The 19734-nt window shown below is 46.3% G+C and overlaps 1 protein-coding gene across 1 annotated transcript in view; it reads right to left on the bottom strand.

The window, feature by feature from the left end:
• URI1 (URI1 prefoldin like chaperone) overlaps positions 1–19734 on the bottom strand; it is a 177145-nt gene that overhangs the window by 36942 nt on the left and 120469 nt on the right. Inside the window, exon 5 of the mRNA XM_082270827.1 lies at positions 11509–11600. Coding sequence (XP_082126953.1) covers positions 11509–11600 — 92 coding nt within the window. The remainder of the gene's footprint in view (positions 1–11508; positions 11601–19734) is intronic.

Genomic DNA, 19734 nt, shown 5'->3' with positions numbered 1-19734 from the left:
GGTTTTTCAGAAGACAGGTGAGGTGGTCTGGTATTACCAGTGTTTTATAGCAGAGAGTAAAAAACTGAATTTTTGTAAAATCTTACCTGTAAAATTCCTTTCTCTGAGTCCTCCGACAGTCGCCGCCTCTTCATATTCGTCACATATGGGGTATTAGACTTTGCTCCGAAGGAGTAGCTAGGCAACAGAATATGTTAACATTAAAGCTTTTAACATATCCCACCCTCAAGGGGTGGTCCCCTCAGTCAATACCCTCCTACTTCCTGCAACCATATCTCAGTTTTAGTGGAATAGCAGTAGAGTATACAACCAAACCCCAAAAGAGGGGCGGGGGCGGCGACTGTCGGAGGACTCAGAGAAAGGAATTTTACAGGTAAGATTTAACAAAAATTCCGTTTTCTCTTACGTCCTCCGACAGTCGCCGCCTCTTCATATTCGTCACATATGGGGACGTCCCAAAGCAGTGCAAACATGAGGGGTGGGAAACGCATTCGCGCCGAAAAGGCAACGCAGTCTCCGCATCAAAGAAAGGAACCTTACCAAAGGAAGGAAACCAGCTGGGCAACAGTAAAAAACAAGTGCTCAACAGGAGCAACAACCCAGGAAAAGACAAAAAAACCAGGGGATACAAAACTTATCCCAACAGCCAGGAGTCCCCAACAAGGGACCCTAGGGAACAGCCGCACTAAGAACCTTGCGGCCAAAGGAAGCATCCGCCGATGCCTGAACATCTACTTTGTAGAATTTTGTGAAAGTGTGCACGGTCGACCAAGTCGCCGCCTTACACACCTGGGCTACAGAAGCCCCATGACGACAGGCCCAAGACGTACTCAAAGATCTAGTAGAGTGCGCCTTCACAGGTACAGGAGGAACCTTCCCCTGCAAAGCATAGGCCTGTTCAATGGTCTGCCTGATCCATTTGGCGATGGTAGAGGCCGACGCCTCCATGCCCTTCCGAGGACCCTCTGGAAGAACAAACAAGGAGTCCGTCTTTCGAAAAGACTCAGTCGATTTAAGGTAAACCCTTATCGCCCGAACAACATCCAGAGAATGCAATCTCACCTCCTTTGGATGTTTAGGCTTCGCGCACAGCGAAGGCAAGACAATATCCTCATTAAGATGGAATTCCGAAACTCGTTTCGGAAGAAAAGAAGGATTAGGTCGCAAGACCACCTTATCCAAATGAATAACCAGGTACGGAGACTTGCAGGACAAAGCCGCCAGCTCCGACACTCTGCGAGCCGAAGTGATCGCCACCAAAAAGGCGACCTTTTTGGACAACATAGACAACGAGATCTCCCTGATCTGTTCAAAAGGAGCACGTTGTAACACAGATAGAACGAGATTCAAGTCCCAAGGGGGCAGAGGATCCCTCCTAGGGGGAACCAGATGCCGCACACCCTGAACAAAGGTGCCAACCAAGGAGTTGGAAGCCACGGGACGTTGAAACAGAACGGCCAGCGCAGACACCTGACGCCAAACGCTGATCAACACCCGTCTGAAGGAAAGACAGCACACGGGAAACCGAGTACGTGCGGGGTGAAAACCCCCTGGACTCACACCAGGCAAAATAGGCCTTCCAAGTACGGTAATAAACCTTCCCCGAGGAAGACTTCCTCGCGTTGATCAAAGTATGAACAACCTCTGGAGAGAGACCCTTCTCCTTCAGGACCTCGGTCTCAACAGCCAGGCCGTCAAAGCCAGCGACTGTAAAGCAGGATGGTAAATCGGTCCTTGAGACAGTAGATCGTCTCGAAGAGGTAGACGCCACGGGGCGTCGACCGCCAGATTCACGAGGTCTGCGTACCAGGACCGGCGAGGCCAGTCTGGTGCCACAAGAATCACCGTGCTGCGTTCCGAGTGTAACCTGCGAAGGAACCTGGACAGCAACTGAATCGGTGGAAACGCGTACATCAGCCTGTACTGATGCCACGGGGCCACTAACGCGTCCGACGCGTCTGCCCGAGGGTCGCGCGTCCTTGCCACGAACCTTCTCACCTTGTTGTTGAGACGAGACGCGAATAGGTCCACATCTGGAAGACCCCACTTCGCGCACAACATCTGGAAGACAGCCGGGTGAAGAGACCATTCCCCCTGATCCAGGGTCTGGCGACTCAGATAGTCCGCCTGCCAGTTCTCCACCCCCGGAATGTGAACCGCCGTTATCGCCGGGACATGAGTCTCGGCCCAAGACAGAATGTCGGCCACTTCTCGAGCCGCACGGGCACTCCTGGTGCCCCCTTGGTGGTTGATGTAGGCCACCGCCGTGGCATTGTCCGTCTGCACCCGAACCGGGCAGCCCTGCAGCCGGTCCGTCCAGCGATGAAGACAGAGACTTATCGCAAGCAATTCCAGAATGTTGATCGGAAGGGAAGACTCCCCCTCCGACCAAGTCCCCTGGGCGGACAGAACGCCCAGAACACCACCCCAGCCCGACAGGCTGGCATCCGTGGTGATCATTGTCCACGAGACAGGACGAAACGACTTGCCCCCGGACACCAACGGGGACTGGAGCCACCACAGAAGGTTTCCTCTGGTGCGATGACTCAACGAGATTTGAAGATCCAGAGATTGAGGTCGCCCGTCCCACCTGGACAGGATCTCCGCTTGGAGACCCCGCGCGTGAAACTGGGCGAAGGGAATCGCTTCGAAGGCCGAGACCATCAATCCCAGACATCTCATGCACGTCCGCAGAGACGAGTGCGGAACGTCCCTGAGGGACCTGACTTCCTCCTGGAGAGTTCTGAGTTTGTCTTCCGGCAGGAAGACCTTCGCCTGCACCGAGTCCAGAATCATTCCCAGGTAGGGAAGACGAACCGACGGACTCAGTGTCGACTTTGGAAAATTTATCGTCCAACCAAACTCCTGCAGAGTTTGCATCGTGACAGACAGGTCCTTCTCCAGACCCTGGCTGGTCGCAGACCGAACCAGAATGTCGTCCAGATACCCCAGGACAGAAACGCCCTGGGCCCTCAATAACGCCAGAACCGGTGCAAGCACCTTGGTGAAGACCCGCGGAGCCGAGGCGAGACCAAAAGGCAACGCCACGAACTGGTAGTGATCCTCCGCAATGGCAAATCGAAGGAACCTCTGGTGACCCTCGAAAATGGGGATGTGAAGATTCGCATCCTTCAAATCGATGGAGGCCATGAATTCCCCCGGAACCAGGGCAGCCACCACCGACCGCAGGGATTCCATGCGGAACTTGCGAACCCGCACAGAGCGGTTCAGAGCCTTCAAGTCCAGAATTGGACGAACCTTGCCCTCCTTTCTGGGCACGGTGAACAGATTGGAATAAAACCCCCGAAATCTGTCCTGATGAGGCACCGGAACCACCACTCCCTGAGCCCTCAGGTCCCGCACCGCCAGGTGCAGGTCCCGCAAACGCTCTGGAGACAGTTGAAGATTTGAGGGAAAAAATCTGCTCTCCGGCCGAGAGAGAAACTCGATCTTGTAACCAGATCGAACGATTTCCTGAACCCATCTGTCCCGCACACGGGCCAACCAGGGCTGAAGAAAACCGAGCAAGCGTCCCCCCACCCCAAAACTGGGTGAGGGCGCCCCTTCAGGCCGAACTGTTATGGGCTGCAGATCCGGATTGGCCGGACTTCTGTTTACCAGACCAGGGCTTCTTCTGAGAGCCTTGACCTTTGAACGGCTTGCCCTTGTAGTGCGGCCGAAAGGCACGAAAGGACCCCTGAGGGGGCCGAAAATTAGCATGCTTCTTCCCAGAAGCTCCCTTAGCCCTGGGGAAATGGGGCAAGAGAGTGCTCTTACCCCCGGTGATCCCCTTAATCAACACATCCAGGGACTCCCCAAAAAGGCGAGACCCATCATAAGGTAGATTGGCTAAGGTCTTACGTGAAGATTGGTCCACCGACCAACATTTTAACCAAACCAGGCGGCGAGACAACACCGCCACGCTGTGCACACGTGCAGCCAACGGAACCAGGTCCAGGTCCGCATCACACAGATACATGACACCCTGGTGGATTTGATCCACCATATCCAGGGTCGCCGGCGAGGCCGAATCGGCCACTAGGACGCGCCTAAGCATCTGCGTCCAACTTGCGATCGCCTGGGCCGCCATGAGAGAAGCAAACAGAGCCTTAAGCATAGAACCCGTAACAGAATAAGTATGACGGGCAAGAGACTCCAGTCTCCTATCCGTGGCATCACGGAACACAGGGGAATCCTCTGCAGGAATCGCAGTGGCTTTGTTTAAAACCGCAATTGCGTGATCCACTGGGGGAGGCACACACCACCTTTCATCAGTGGAAGGTGAAAAAGGATAACGCAGCTTGAATCTACTTGGTACCGCAAAAGGTTTGCGCAGATTGCGCCATTGTTCCTTAACAGCGCGCTGAAAATCATCATTGCAGGGGAAAACCTGCGGCGTCCTGCGTTTTCTCTGCGTCCCATAAGCCGCCAAGGCGGCGGGGGGACACACTTCATCCTGTAAACGCAGCGTTTGCTTTATGGAAGCAATCAACTCATCCATGATTGCAAGCTCTTCAGGCGAGCCAGGGGGAGAATTATCAACCCCCTCAACTTCAGCCTCCACCTCGGACCCCACTAGATCAAGAGAGGAGCGGGACCCCGATAAGGAGGCCCCCGCCATAACAGCCCCATCACCTTCACCCTCAGAATCAGAGGAAAGAGCAACTCTGGGCCTTTTAGTAGATTGAGCAGCCACCAGCATCTGCACCTGAGCAGCAAGGCCAGCCACAATAGTGGCTAAATCCCCCCCTGGGGGGGAAACAGCGGTCCCCTGGCTTTCCACCAAGGCTGTAGGAAATTTGCCCTCCTGAGAATCCATTGCCCCTGTAATGCCAGACAACAAAGGGTTAACTGCCCCTTTTAAGCAAGCGCGGCAAGCGCAGCCCACCGCACCACACTCAGCACAATAAGACCCCCACAGGGAATATGCAAACTGAACACAGGCAATGGATAGCAAGAACAGAAGGATAAAACCTGAGGAGACCCTCGCCGCTGCTGCTGCCTCGATCGGTGTTCCTGGAAAGAGGAAGTGATGCTGCCAGGGCGCTCTATGTAAGCCTATGGAGGCTACAAGAAAATGGCCGCAATGCATGTAAAACATGCGGCGGAGCGGGTGTAGGCAAAATGGCGCCGTTTGGCGCCGAAACCGCCGCTCCACAGTGCAGTAAAACACACATTACATTCCAGTATCAGAATACATGTCAGATCGCCGCAGCGATCGCTGTATATGCCCAAACATGCCAAAAAAACATGCCCCACAGCACACAGCTTCACACACTGATCAGACTGACACACACAGTGTCACACAGCTCCCCCCCCCCCCCCTTGCAGCCCACAGCATGCAGCCGAGAGATAGGGAGACAAGCAGTGTGAATAGAGGCAGGTTACACAGTCCCAGACTGACACCCCCCCAGACAGACAGGTCCCCACATAAATACACTTACCTCACATGGCGTGGGGGACCCGCACAGGCGAACAAGCCGCTGCACATGAGGCAGGGAGAGTCGCATTCAAGACGCACAAAATGGGGGTTAAGAAACCGCACAGCGTCCAGTGAGGTAGCCACCTCACCAATCATCCCTGCACCGAACAGGGATGGGTCGTTCACTGTGCCAGGAGCGTTACCTGGCTGAACGCTCGATGGCAGACTGGGAAGCCACTGACCCACGACCTGCGACCAGGGGGATCAGCCCGAGACCCAGCCCGCATGATCCTCTTCATCAGAAGAACTAACTAACGCTGACAAAAAGAACAGCTAAGTAAAGGTAGAGAGAAAACTCAAACAAAATTTTAAAAAGAAGAAAGAGTCTGGGGCAGAAAGCCCCAGCACAGAGAGAGCCAGCCACGCCTGACAAGCTAGACATTAAAACTGAGATATGGTTGCAGGAAGTAGGAGGGTATTGACTGAGGGGACCACCCCTTGAGGGTGGGATATGTTAAAAGCTTTAATGTTAACATATTCTGTTGCCTAGCTACTCCTTCGGAGCAAAGTCTAATACCCCATATGTGACGAATATGAAGAGGCGGCGACTGTCGGAGGACGTAAGAGAAAAATATTTTTTTGTTTATAGTGCAAAAAATAAAAAACGCAGTGGTGATCATATACCACCAAAAGAAAGCTCTATTTGTGGGAAAAAATTACAAATTTTTTTTTGGGTACAGTGTTGCATGACTGTGCAATTGTCAGCTAAAGTAATGCAGTGCCATATCGCAAAAAAAGTGGCCTGGTCATGAAAGGGGGTAAATCTGTTATAAAACACATCCAAAAAAAATAATAAATTTACAAAATCTAATTTCTTTATAAATGTAGGACAATATATATTCTGCTACATGTTTTTGGTGAAAAAAAAAAAATCCCAAGCAGCATATATTGATTGATTTACGTGAACGTTCTAGCATCTACAAACTACAGGATATATTTATAAAATTTAAAAAAAAAATGTTTTTATACTAGTAATTATATCAGGACTGTGATGTTGCGGTGAAAAATCGGACACTGACACTTTGCAGGAACCAGTGACACTAATACAGTGATCAATGCTAAAAATATGCACGGTCACTGTACTAATGACACTGGCTGGAAAGAAATTAAACATCAGGGACGATAGGGTTAAATGTGTGCCTAGCTAGTGTTTTATACTGTGTGAGGTGCTTTTACTAGGGGAAGTAATGGATTCTAGTCCCTGCTTTACGGGAACACACAATCTATCCCTTCCCCCCTGTCAGAACGGCAATCTGCCTTGTTTACATAGGCAGATCCCTGCTCTGTGTTGTTTACCGACGATCGGCGGGTGCCAGAGGACATTGAGTGCCCGGCATCTGCAGATCGGCTCCTGCTGTGAATTACAGCAGAAGAGTCCCCGCCAGTGGAAGTGCAGGATCGCGAGTATATATACGTGATCCTGCACACAGCTGCCTCCCTGCGGCAGTAAAAGTGCTATAGGGCGATCAGCAAGTGGTTCAAGTAATTACAATTGATTACTGGTCTGTGGAGGTTTACAGTCCTGCAAATAGGAGTTTATGTGTTTCTGCTAGTTAGTATCTGACAAATCATTTAGCAGGTAGGGGAAGGAAGGTTTCTGAATAGTCTAGATGCATGTCATGGCCACACATCAGACACAAAAGATGGCAAAGCAACATGGAGTTGTTATTTACTGACCCCCCTTTCATGCCTTTTTTAGTGTCACATGTCGACAATGAGGATAAAAAGAGGGTCTTTCCCATCTCTTCTTTAGTGTACATTCACACACATTTTTCAAATTGCAGATACCCTTCATCGTAATTGGTCTATTCACTAATCAATTTTTTGTATTGATAACTCAAAACCATTGTTTCAGATGATATCTCTGAATTCTATCAGTTGTCAGCTATGGGATCTGTATCCAAAATGTAGCTATCTATTCAGTTCTCCCATCCTTTTCCCAATTTTAGTTTATGGGGAGAGGTGATGGTGCTGAGATCCAGATCGCAATGGGATCTCAATGGGGTCTCAATGGCTAAAACAGAATTGGATGTCTTGGGGTGCGAAAAACATCGAGCGGGCAGTTTGCATGTAATAAAAGTCTTGCAGGAGCCCCTCGGAGAGCAACCATTAAAAGAAAGAATGGAGAGCCGCACTTGAACTGAGAGTTCAAGCGTGAAAGTATATCTTATTAAAACTGACTGTTCTGCATATCTAAGCAACGCATTTCAGGGGTCATAAGGCATCCCTCTTCATCAGAGCTCAGTATACTTTAATGAGAATGAAGACTAGACTAAAATTTTGTGGTGGAACGGATGTGACAGTATTACCAAACATGTTATGGTGAGAAGGAAGAAAAGGAATCCAAAAGCTCACCAACTAAACCAGTGCATAGCACAGCAAAGCCTTCTTAAAGTGGACCTTCAGTAATTTTTTCATCTTTCCATCTATGAAATCCTCTGCCCTTCTTGTTTTAACTTTGGATAGTAAAGCATTTTTTTTCTGCCAGTAAATACCTTATGCAGCCCACTTCCAGGGCCATCCTACCGAATGGGCACGCTGGGCAGTTTCCCAGGGGGCCCCACCTACCCAGCGACCCAGTCCCAGCCAAGCATTAGTCCCGATTCCAGGTGTGAATCCCGCCGCCGAACTTAGCAGATGGCAAGCGCTTGTCGGCCCTGCACTGCTGTCAGGCCACTTGGGCCGTGGAGGGGGAGCCCACAACTGCAGGAATGCCTGTCCACCTCCACGGGAACAGGCACACACAGGACAGTCGAGTCTGACTCCCATCCATGTGTGTTCACTGGACCCAGCCACCGAACTTGTAAGCTGTCATTAGCCTGGCACTGCTGTACCAATAAATATCCCCTTATCGATAATTTGCATTTTTTTTTCTTGTAGGTAATTGTGTAGTCAGGGCCCCAGTGCACTGCATTGCACAGGGCCCTTTAATGCTCTTAAGATGGCACAGCCCACTTCCTCTTTCTTACCTGGTAATTAGCCTAGGTCTAATGACATCATGCACAGATCTCTCTCTCTCTCACTCTTGTGAGAGTTAGCCAGCAAGGGAGGAGGGATGAGTCATAGGAGAGCCAAGGAGATCTGCAGAGCTGTAGGGGGTGGATAAAGGTGGAAATAACAGGAGACTGCAGAGATTCCTGAGTATTAATCAGGAGAGGAGAATGTACATTCAAGCAGTGGTGTGAGTGTGTGTCTGTATATATGTGTATGTGTGCCTCTGTGTATCATATACAGTGGATATAAAGTCTACACACCCCTGCTAAAATGTCAGGTTTCTGTGATGTAAAAAAATGAGACAAAGATAAATCATTTCAGAACTTCCACCTTTAATGTGACCTACTGTATAAACTGTGCAACTCAGTTGAACAACAAACTGAAATCTTTTAGGGGGAGGGAAGTAAAAATAAAAAAACTAAAATAATGTGGTTGCATAAGTGTGCACACTCTTAAACTAACACTTTGTTAAAGCACCTTTTGATTTTATTACAGCACTCCGTTTTTTTTTGGGTACGAGTCTCTCAGCATGGCACATCCTGACTTGACAATATTTGCCCACTCTTCTTTGTAAAAACACTCCAAATCTGTCAAATTGTGAGGGCATATTCTGTGCACAGCCCTCCTCAATGGGATTCAGGTCTGTTCTCTGGCTGGGTCATTCCAAAACTTTTTGGGTCGTTGTCATACTGAAAGATGAAGTTCCTCTTCATGTTCATCTTTCTAGCAGAAGCCTGAAGGTTTTGTGCCAATACTGACTGGTATTTGGAACTTTTCATAATTCCCTCTACCTTGACTAAGGCCCCTGTTCCCTGATGTAAAAAAACAAAAAACAAACAGCCTGCATGATGCTGCCACCACCATGTTTCACAGTGGGTATGGTGTTCTTTTACTGATGTGCAGTGTTGTTTTTGAGCCAAACATATATTTTGGAATTACGGCCGAAAAGTTCAACCTTGGTTTCATCAGACCATACCACATTTTCCCACATGCTTTTGGGAGACTTCAGATGTATTTTTGCATAATTTAGCCGGGCTTGGATGTTTTTGGATGTTTTTCTTGGTAAGAAAAGTCTTCAGTCTTGCCACTCTACCCCATAGCCCAGACATATGAAGAATACGGGAGATTGTTGTCACATGGACCACACAGTCAGTAGTTGCCAGATATTCCTGCAGCACCTTTAATGTTGCTGTAGGCCTCTTGGCCTCTCCCTGACCAGTTTTCTTCCCATCAATTTTGGAGGGACGTCCAGTTCTTGGTGATGTCACGGTTGTGCCATATTTTCTCCACTTGATGATGACTTTCTTCACTGTGTTCCATGGTATATCTAATGCCTTGGAAATTCTTTTGTACCCTTCTCCTGACTGATACCTTCTAACAATGAGATCCCTCTGATGCTTTGGAAGCTCTCTGCGGACCATGGCTTTTGCATGCGACTAAGAAAATGTCAGGAAAGACCTACTAGAACAGCTGAACTTTATTTGGGGTTAATCAGAGGCACTTTAAATGATGGCAGGTGTGTACTGACTCCTATTTAACATGAGTTTGAATGTAATTGCTTAATTCTGAACACAGCCACACCCCTAGTTATAAGAGAGTGTGCACACTTATGCAACATATTATTTTAGTTTTTTATTTTTCTACCCCTAAAAAGATTTCAGTTTGTTTTTCAACTGAGTTGTACAGTTTAGAGGTCACATTAAAAGGTGGAAAATTTCTGAAATGATTTTATCTTGGTCTCAATTTTTTTACATTACAAAAACCTGAAATTTTAACAGGGGTATGTAAGAATAAACATTGCAGAGGTGATCAAATACCACCAAAGAAAGCTCTATTTGTGGGGGGGGGGGGGGGAGGACAATTTTATTTGGGTACAGCATCGCACGACCGCGCAATTGTCTGTTTAAGTAAAGCAGTGCCGTATCGCAAAAAATGGCCTGGTCATTAAAGGGGGTAAAACCTTACGATCCCTAAGTGGTTAAGAAAAAATTGACTGTGCTGTGCACTGATTCACTTGGATGGCTTCTTAATTCCTTTAGCCTCCTTTCACCATATCTTGTATGGTTATACTGTCTTGTTGGGTCCCAAGCCCTATTTCATAGAAGTCAGAGTTTCCATACACTGCACTGATGAAGGCTAAAAAGACTGAAACAGCTGCATGCAGCTTGGAATAAAAAGGCTCCATAATATTGAACTATTGAAACAAAAAATAAGGATGGTGCTCTTGTGTGCACATGTGGTTAGTCAAGTATAAATGATGACCCCAAAAATAGTCTCATAGTGAGCCTTAAAGGTTTAATAAACACAAACAGATTAAAATAAATAAATGCACTTCCAAACCAATCCCTGAAGCCTCCGAGTCTCCTTGGGGTGCTGTGGGGATCCCTGGTGGTAATTGTGGGAATCCAATGACATCGGATAACCCAAGATGAGGAAAGGTGCTCCCTGATGGTAATCACCAGCATCCAATGGTAGAGGCTCACACGGTCCTGTGTGCGGCCGCTACACTGAACCGGGGCCAATGCGTTCTCCGTAGCCGAGTCATCCGTGAGGACCGGAAATGGCGCATGAATGACGTCACCAGAAGTGACGCCGAGGAGATGAACAGGAAGCCGTGCAGGACGGTGGAGGTATCACGAGAGCTTCTGAAAGCTTCTGGTTGCCAAAACTACATGTTTCGCTATACCTAGCTTTGTCAAGTTTTCATAATATTGAACTATAGCTGCAATTTACACCGGAGATTTTGAATGTGCATTTATTCGGCTGCTGGGGCATGAAGGAATTTTTTGCATGGCTTTGCCCACTGTCCTAAAATGAGAATTTTTTGGGATATGTGAAGCAGATAAAATAGATATTATGATGTACGCACACTCGAGAGCAGCTAGTTTAGTAAGCTTACTTAAGAAAATTGACTGTGGGGCTCCATTCTTTGCTTTTATGGATATTCTTTTTTAAAATTTTTAGCACTTCAATAACCCCCCCTCCCCCCCCCACTACCACCACCTTTTCTATACATCCAAAGTTCCATTTACCTTGCTCATTTTCTCTAGGCCCTTCGTGAATTCCACTCTAGACTCAAAATTCTTCATGACCTCTTCCAGGTCTTCCCGTGCTTTCCTGACATCTAAAATGGAACAAAACAGGCATTATACAAAAGACAACCTAAAAATAATGGTGCGTATAGATGGCAGTTCCAAGGGAAATGTCACATTTTTATTCTAGAAAATAAAAACATTTTGTACATACTAGCATTAATACATTTTATTAAGATTTTTTTATACTGCTGTCTCTCTCCATATTTGAAAGGTTTCCCTAACACAAGGAAAGTGGCAATGGATAATTTCACTTCCTAACCTATTCCTAAAGGTATCAAGACAGAACAGGAAGAGGGGAAGGAATAGAACTTCTGACAATATTTTCATTGCTGTCCATTCTTGGCCCAGTGACGACACCCCCTTGAAAATATCTTGAATGGGGTCACAGACTGAAAAAAAACGAAACAAAGTCTATCCTTTTCCCAGCTTTAGAATGTAAAAAAAAAGAAGACTGGGCTGAGGCTGGAGTCAGGCTTAAAAAAAGATAGGCAAAGCTAGGCCACAACAAGAAGTCTCATGTTACAAGTGAAAATTGAGTAAAAAGATCACCAGAATCCAGAGATCATCAAACTAAAAAAAAAAAAAAAAGAGCACTTTAAATGTGCGTAAAGAACTGGGCATGCTGGGAACTTGACCTCATAAATGGACGCTACAGGTCTGAATCAGCAGAGCCATCACTGCTCAATACAGAAAGCAAGGGTCCTTCTCAGCAACATGCTGGCAGCAGACAGGCTTTTGTGCTCAGGCTGTGGCTGCTCTTTAAAGAATATTAAGACTTTGCACCCCTTTTGTTTTGATGCATTTGGAATTTAGCTGCAGTAAACTGAAAGTTTATTTGGGCTTCCCAACCACTGTTTCAAAATGGTGCAGGGATAGAGGCTATTCTACCCAGAAGTGTTCCAGCACCATTTTAAAAAGATTCCTGCAGCCCCCCCCCCCCCCCCACCACCAATCAGATTTAGTGCTAAGACTACTGGCTGTCTTTGACAGCCCCCCCAGCCCCCTCTAGATATGTAAGAGACAAAGGAAGAGACAGGCACCTCTGAGTGCAGACTTTTATGCTATTTTATTAAAACAATGGAATAAAACTCACATGGTGTATGAGGTAAGTAGGCACGTATGTGGAGCTAGTGACCGCGAGCTTTCGTCGTCCATCCTGGAAACAAATCAGCTGTGTGTAGGGCCGTTCTGGCCAGCAGGAAGCAGCAGCAATGATGCTGTACAGGAAGGAGGGCTGAACCGCAGGCTGGACTGCAGTGTGGTCCGTGATGACGTCACCGGTGTACTTGCGACGCATTTCGGAGCATGCGCAATAGGGAGACAATATCAGAGCGCGCTCCTTCTTAAGCCTCAAGAGCTTGAATAAGAAGCGCACTCTGGTTTTGTCCCCCTAGTGCGCATGCTCCTAAACGTGTCGCAAGCACACCGGTGACATCATCGCGGACCAAACTGCAGTCCACCCTGCAGCCCAGCCTGCGGTTCAGCCCTCCTTCCTGTACATCCCCATTGCTGCTGCTTCCTGCTGGCCAGGAGGCTGATTTGTTCCCAGCATGGACGACGCAAGCTCCAGGTCATTAACTTCACATATGTGCCTACTTACCTCATACACCATGTGAGTTTTATTCCATTGCTTTAATAAAATAGCATAACAGTCTGCACTCAGAGGTGCCTGTCTCTCCTTTGTCTTTTGCATGTTTGGAGTTCGCTTCTGCTCCCCCTCCAGGCTGGCCCTAAGTATCAAGACTGCGTATACCTCATCATAGCACTGAGTTATTTCCTTCAAAGACTTTATCACGGACCTTGTTTTAGCCCTTATATACACACCTGCTTGCGCCACTATCCATATGTTCCCTCTAAATATTTATCTGAGCCTGATCTCTCTGCGGCTCTCTCTCTCCTTATTGGACTATGATAAGGTGTACAGTGGGAGACACTGGCTCCTGCTGCTGTCAACCAAAGCCAGTAAGGAGAGAGAGAGGGGCCAAGAAGAGCTGTGTGTGTCAATGAACACACAGAGTCGGCTCAAGAGTGACAACGCATAAGTGCCCTCATAGCAAGCAGCTTGCTATGGGGCCACTTGACAAGGGGAGGGGCCAGGGGCACCAGCAGGGGACCCGGAAGAAGGATTAGGGCTGCTCCGTGCAATACCATGACACAGAGTAGGTAAGCAGGACATGGTTATTTAAAAAAAAAAAAGCCTTTAAAACCACTTAAGCCAGGAGCTGAAAATGATCATCAACTGGGCTTCTGATCATGCTACACAGTGTTCCATAGTAGCATCTATAGAAGATCCTTATGGACACAACAGAAAGAATGTGATGTCACAAATGACGTCATATTTTCACTGAGTTCAGTTGCTGGAACAGCTTTGTTAGCTCTTTCCAGCCTCCCTCTGCAGTAATAGATCATTGCTATAGTGATCTATTGCTGGCTGGTTGCAAGTTCAGGACCCCGGTAAAAATATGCAAAAGTAAAAAAAAAAGTAAATAAACATGAAAAATAGAATTACAAAGAATCCCTCCCAAAACACCACTTCACGGAGCGGGTAAGTAGGACAGATTTGTGATTAAAAAAAAAATGCTTTTAGAAATCACCTAAGCAAGGAGCTAAAAATGATCATCAACTGGGCTTCTGTCTGATCATGCTACACAGTGCTCCATAGTAGCATCTATAGAAGATCCTTATGAACACAACAGAAGGAATGTAATGTCCCAAATTACATCATATCATTTCCTCTGAGTTCAGTGGCTGAGACAGCTGTGGCAGCTCTTTTCAGAGCGCTCTGCAGCAATAGATCATTCCTAGAGTGTTCTATTGCTGGCTTGTTGCAGATTCAGGCCCTCAGTAAAAATAAATAAATAAAAAATAAACACAAAATATATAATTACAAAGAATCCCTCTCAAAATAAATTTTAGAGGTTCCATTAGTGATGTTTGGGCATATTTCCAGCTGCCTAATAGACACGAATGGCTGTACTTGACTTATGTGGTATACAACGGTACTTGCGTAAACCAAAGCATGCAGTATGCGTTTGTAGTTTTACATCTGTAAACATACCCCATGTCACTCTACTTGGCTGCAGGGGCCTCCAGATTCTCCCATGCAAGTTTTTCTTTCCAGACAATTCAGAAACACGACTGCACAATACTGCCTTACCATTCTCTAGCCTGCTGATTGACCACTTGCTGCCCCTTTTAGAGGCGGAGTAGTGCGACATCTACCCCCAAACGCCACCAGAAGTACTAAAATGGACCAAGTGCAAGTACACTTTAAGAAGTATGTTATTTATTATTTTTTTTTACTACACCTCCACATAGCAACTCCAGTTAACAAAAAAAAAAGGAAAATCGAGTCCAACTTGTACAACAAACGCAATAGAAAGTACATACAAACCAGATTAACCGCCATCCTTTATTGGATAGAGTTGGGAGTTTGGTTCTAACTTATTGAAAAATGCAGCCTGCTCCCCAGACAGATGATAATGTTTCACTTTGGAAATAAATTTCAATTGTGTATTTGCAGATTTGTGTAAACACCACACTTTTCTCTTCTCCAGAAGGGGGGAAAAAAAGTACACAGCATGCAGTAATCTTTTTAGCAAACCGAAAGCCGAATTCCTTCCCGCAAAATAATCAGCAATGTAGGCGCTTTCCCCAGCCGTCTATTTGATTTTAATGCTGGGGATAGAAGCTATTTTTCTGTGAATTATGTGTGTTTTAAATGGAAGAATTTCAAAGTTTGCATCTGTTTCTGTTCCCAACTATGGAACATGCTGGGTAAGGAGATTTACTGCAAGGGAGAGATGGACACCAGCAGGTGCAAAAGACCCCAAACCACATACTCCTCATTAGCATTAAAGGTGAATGCCATGCAAATGTATAACACATAAATTAATGAAATTCTGCATTGGTTAATTCATCATCAAATGTTTTTTCGATGCAAGCAGTATACAGTAGAATGAGATGTATTAGCCTCTTGGACAGCAGAGCTCAGACTGGGTGAGGAAGAAGAAGCTGCAGGAGCCAATCAGTTGTGCTGTATGTACTAAAAAGAGGAATGCTAGATAGAATGAGAGAACAGAGTGTCAGAGACATGAGCTCATGCTAGAAGTTTGTAAACACCTGACCATCACACCTAAATGGCGATTGTTGGAAATCCCAATCGAAAACTATAGGTCTGCAACTCCTTTCCAACTAGAACCACCACCAATCTTCTAGGAATGTTTTCTACAAGATGTGGCTTTTTTAGTAATTTTTATAGCATAAATATAAGTAGAAAGCTAAGCTTCCCCTATTCGTATGCTAATGAACTCGTTGGACTGGTTCATGAATTTAGGACAGGAAATGATGTAAAATACCCATAGCAACACAAGAAGATGAATTTAGGACAGGAAATGATGTAAAATACCCATAGCAACACAAGAGGATGCTAATTAACTCGTTGGACTGGTTCATGAATTTAGGACAGGAAATTATGTAAAATACCCATAGCAACACAAGAGGATGCTAATGAACTCGTTGGACTGGTTCATGAATTTAGGACACAAAATTATGTAAAATACCCATAGCAATACAAGAGGACGTCACAAGTCCCACCACCTGTCAAAGTGGAGGAAAAAGGAGACCAGGCAATGCAATGGTAAGAAGTAGCATTTTGGTAAGATCTACAATTGATCTGTTTCAAGCGAAAGTTCAGATTTCATTAAAACAGACCTTTCAGTGACTAACGCTGGCCATCGATGAATTGAAATTCGCCCAGTTCAGCAGGTATTGGCCAAATTTCGGTCCATCTTTGGCCACTGCCATTCAATAGGAGTTGATCTAATGATCAGCTCCTCTCTAACGGAACTGTAGGCATATTTTAATTTGATCAGCACTTGCAGCCAACCGGATGCAGCACTGATCAGTGTATGCTGACAGTGGAGTCGTCCCACTGTCCAAATACAAGAGCGCAGCAGAACTCCTACATCCACTTTGAATGTCTGGATGGGGGAATCTGTTCAGTTTTTTTTTTTTTAATCAGACTGCTCACTGAAAAAACAGAGTAGTCTATGGCCAGCTTATGTCTGTAAGATAATTTCTTGACATGTCACAACAAAAATACAGGGGGCGATTTACTAAAACAAGAGCGTGCAAAATCTGGTACAGTTTACTGCCTGCAAATAGAGGGACATTGTCAGCCTCATTGTTCTCATTACGTACGATCAGCTGGTATTTGAATTTCCAGACATTCAATGAGCCTAATGTACCCATAGACACAAGAGAAAGATCTGCCGGACAACTGTTAGGGTCCTTTCACACGGTGCGCTGTCCGACGAGGTCCGTTCTCTGCTCAGCGGGGGATCAATCCGCCGATCCGCGCTGAGCAGGTGGATGACAGCTCCGTCTCCGCTCTGTGTGCGGAGATGGAGCTGTCAGATCCCCACTGTCCTCTATGGGGAGATCGGATGAGAACGGACTGCCTGTCCGTTCTCATCCAATCCTCCAGACGGAGGATTGGATGCTATCTGATTCTGATTATGTCCAGATTTCATGGACATAATCAGAATCAGATAGCAGCGGGTGTCAGCGGACATGTCTCCGCTGACATCCGCTGCCCCATAGGGATGCATGGAGCATCTGATCCGGTCCGCCTGAAAAACTGACAGGCGGATCGGATCGCCCATGTGAAAGGACCCTTAGGGTTGATTTACTAAAACTGGAGAGTGCAAAATCTGGTGCAGCTTTGCATAGTGGCCAATCAGCTTCCAGGTTTTATTGTCAAAGCCTAACTGAACAAGCTGAAGTTAGAAGCCGATTGGCTGCTATACCAGATTCGGAGCGTTTCAATTTTAGTAAATCTCCTCTATAGTGTAGTCTTCAAAAAAAAAAAAAAAAGAAAAATACCGCAACTTTTATCCTAAAAAAGCTTCAGTCCAGTAACAGATGCCTAGGCTGAGATCACATTAAAATTATACAAAACACGCACTGTTTAATTGACATTCTCCCTTCTATTTCTGTATGTGGATGATGGAACTGTAATTCTAATAAAAAAATAAATCTAAGTACCTTTTTCTTAATCGATATATAGCTGTCACACGACTCAGCTTTTTACCAGCCTGTATGCAGGGAAACATAAGCAGGAGGAGATTCTACTCCTCTGCTGTTGGTCACATGTTCAAAAAAAAAAAAAAAAAAAACAGCCCTTGGAATACAGAGCAAAAATAAATACCGAATATCAATAAACGGTATTAAATCATCATACAAACATATATTTGAAATCAAATCCTCATTATTTGTTGGCAATAACATGGTGTCGGCAGATTTCTGCCAGTCACAGGCTGTGGCACGCCCCTCCATCCTGTGTCTTAGAATACGAGGGAGGTGAAGCCTCTATTAATCTACATGTAATATCACACCTGTCTTGTGTTTAATTGGTGAGTGGGCATGGAGGAGGAGGAGAAGGGAGGGAGTGGGCTGTCATTTACGACACATGGGCTGCTCAGATGTGATAGGGAGGAAATGCATAGCATAGAAATTCACCTAAAACTGAGCATGTGCAGAGTAGCCATCACAGATGCAAAATCCCTAGCTGAATTGGGGACATGGACAGAAGGGGGAGAGAGCAGCAGGATCAACCAGGTTTTTTGCAGAATACAAAAAATGAGTTTCATAGTGAGGTAGGTGGTGAACCTAATTGATGCCTGAACAAAATAGCGCTGCCCTTCTGGAAAGAAAATCAGATGAAGGCATTGCCAGGGGTAGTACTGTGATATCTGCAAGAGATAATAAATATCTGGTAGTGTTACCCAAATGCGTTACTGAGAATGCAGTAAGTTAAAGTAGTTGTAAACCCTCACATATACCCAGTGAAGTGACTGGCCTCAGGTAATACACAGAGATTAAACAAATATCCCTGTCCATTTGCAGCCCTCTCTTCTCTACATCTGTTCAAAGTGCAGAATTATAAAGTTTGTCTGAGAGTTCAGAAATAAGGGGGCGGAGAGCTAAAGTAACACTCTGCAGACCACAGTGAGGAGAGCTCTGAGAGCTGATTGGAGGGAAGGGACACATCCCCCTCCGCACAGCACACAGGAACAGAGCTGAGGCTGTCAATACCAGGCTGTGTGCTGGAGCTTTCAGCCACGTCACCTTTTTTTCTTGGTGCCAGGAAACCTGTCAGAAGTGACTAATGCTGAAAGCAGAGGAAGGAGGCAGCAGAAAGAAATTACACTTAGTGCTCTTAATTGCGACAAGTACACACTATAGAGCAGTGATGGAGAACCTTGGCACACCAGATGTTTTGGAACTACATTGCTCATGATGCTCATGCACTCTGCAGTGTATTTGAGCATCATGGGAAATGTAGTTCCAAAACATCTGGGGTGCCAAGGTTTGCCATCACTGCTATAGAGCATGAATGCCTAACCTGTGGCCCTCCAGCTGTTGTGAAACTACAAGTCCCATGAGGCATTTCAAGGCTGACCGTTACAAGCATGACTCCCAGTGGCAAAGGCATAATGGGACTTGTAGTTCTGCAACAGCTGGAAGGGCAGAGGTTGAGCACCCATGCTATAGAGCATGACTGTGACCAGTGGGAGTAGAAAATGCACCGGCATCAGGGCCTCAACATTGGTTTTAATGGGAGGAATAGAGCCCCATTGTTAATATCAATAACAAAAATAGTGCCCCATTGATGGTGTCAGTAGGGGAATGGTGCCCCATCATTGGTGTCAGGTAGTGGAGTAGTGCCCCATCATTGGTGTCAGGTAGTGCCTGACGAAGGGGTCCTGTGCGGCTCCGAAACATTGCACTATTTTTTGATGTGATCGTAACTTGAATAAAGTTTTTGGACTGCTTATGCAAGAGCCTTGGTGTGCTGGCGAATATGTATTTACTAGGTAGTGGAGTAGTGCCCCATCATTGGAGTCAGGTTGTGGAGTAGTGCCCCATCATTGGTGTCAGGTAGTGGAGTAGTACCCCAAGGGCCAGAAAAAAGGCAAGCAAAGGGCCACATCTGGCCCCCGTGTCACAGACTGAAGACCACTGCTATAGAGGGATATGCTTTGTTCATATTCCATGTCTGAGGTTTAAAACTACTTTAACATGAACAAATAGCTAAGTTTGCTTTAAAGTAGGAAAAGTCCCCTTTTGCAACAGCAGTTGCCCCCTAAGCTGACAAAC

Source organism: Pelophylax lessonae (genome assembly GCF_965119305.1).
Source record: "Pelophylax lessonae genome assembly, chromosome: 10".
Classification (NCBI taxonomy): domain Eukaryota; kingdom Metazoa; phylum Chordata; class Amphibia; order Anura; family Ranidae; genus Pelophylax; species Pelophylax lessonae.
This window is presented reverse-complemented; position numbering and strand designations above follow the sequence as displayed.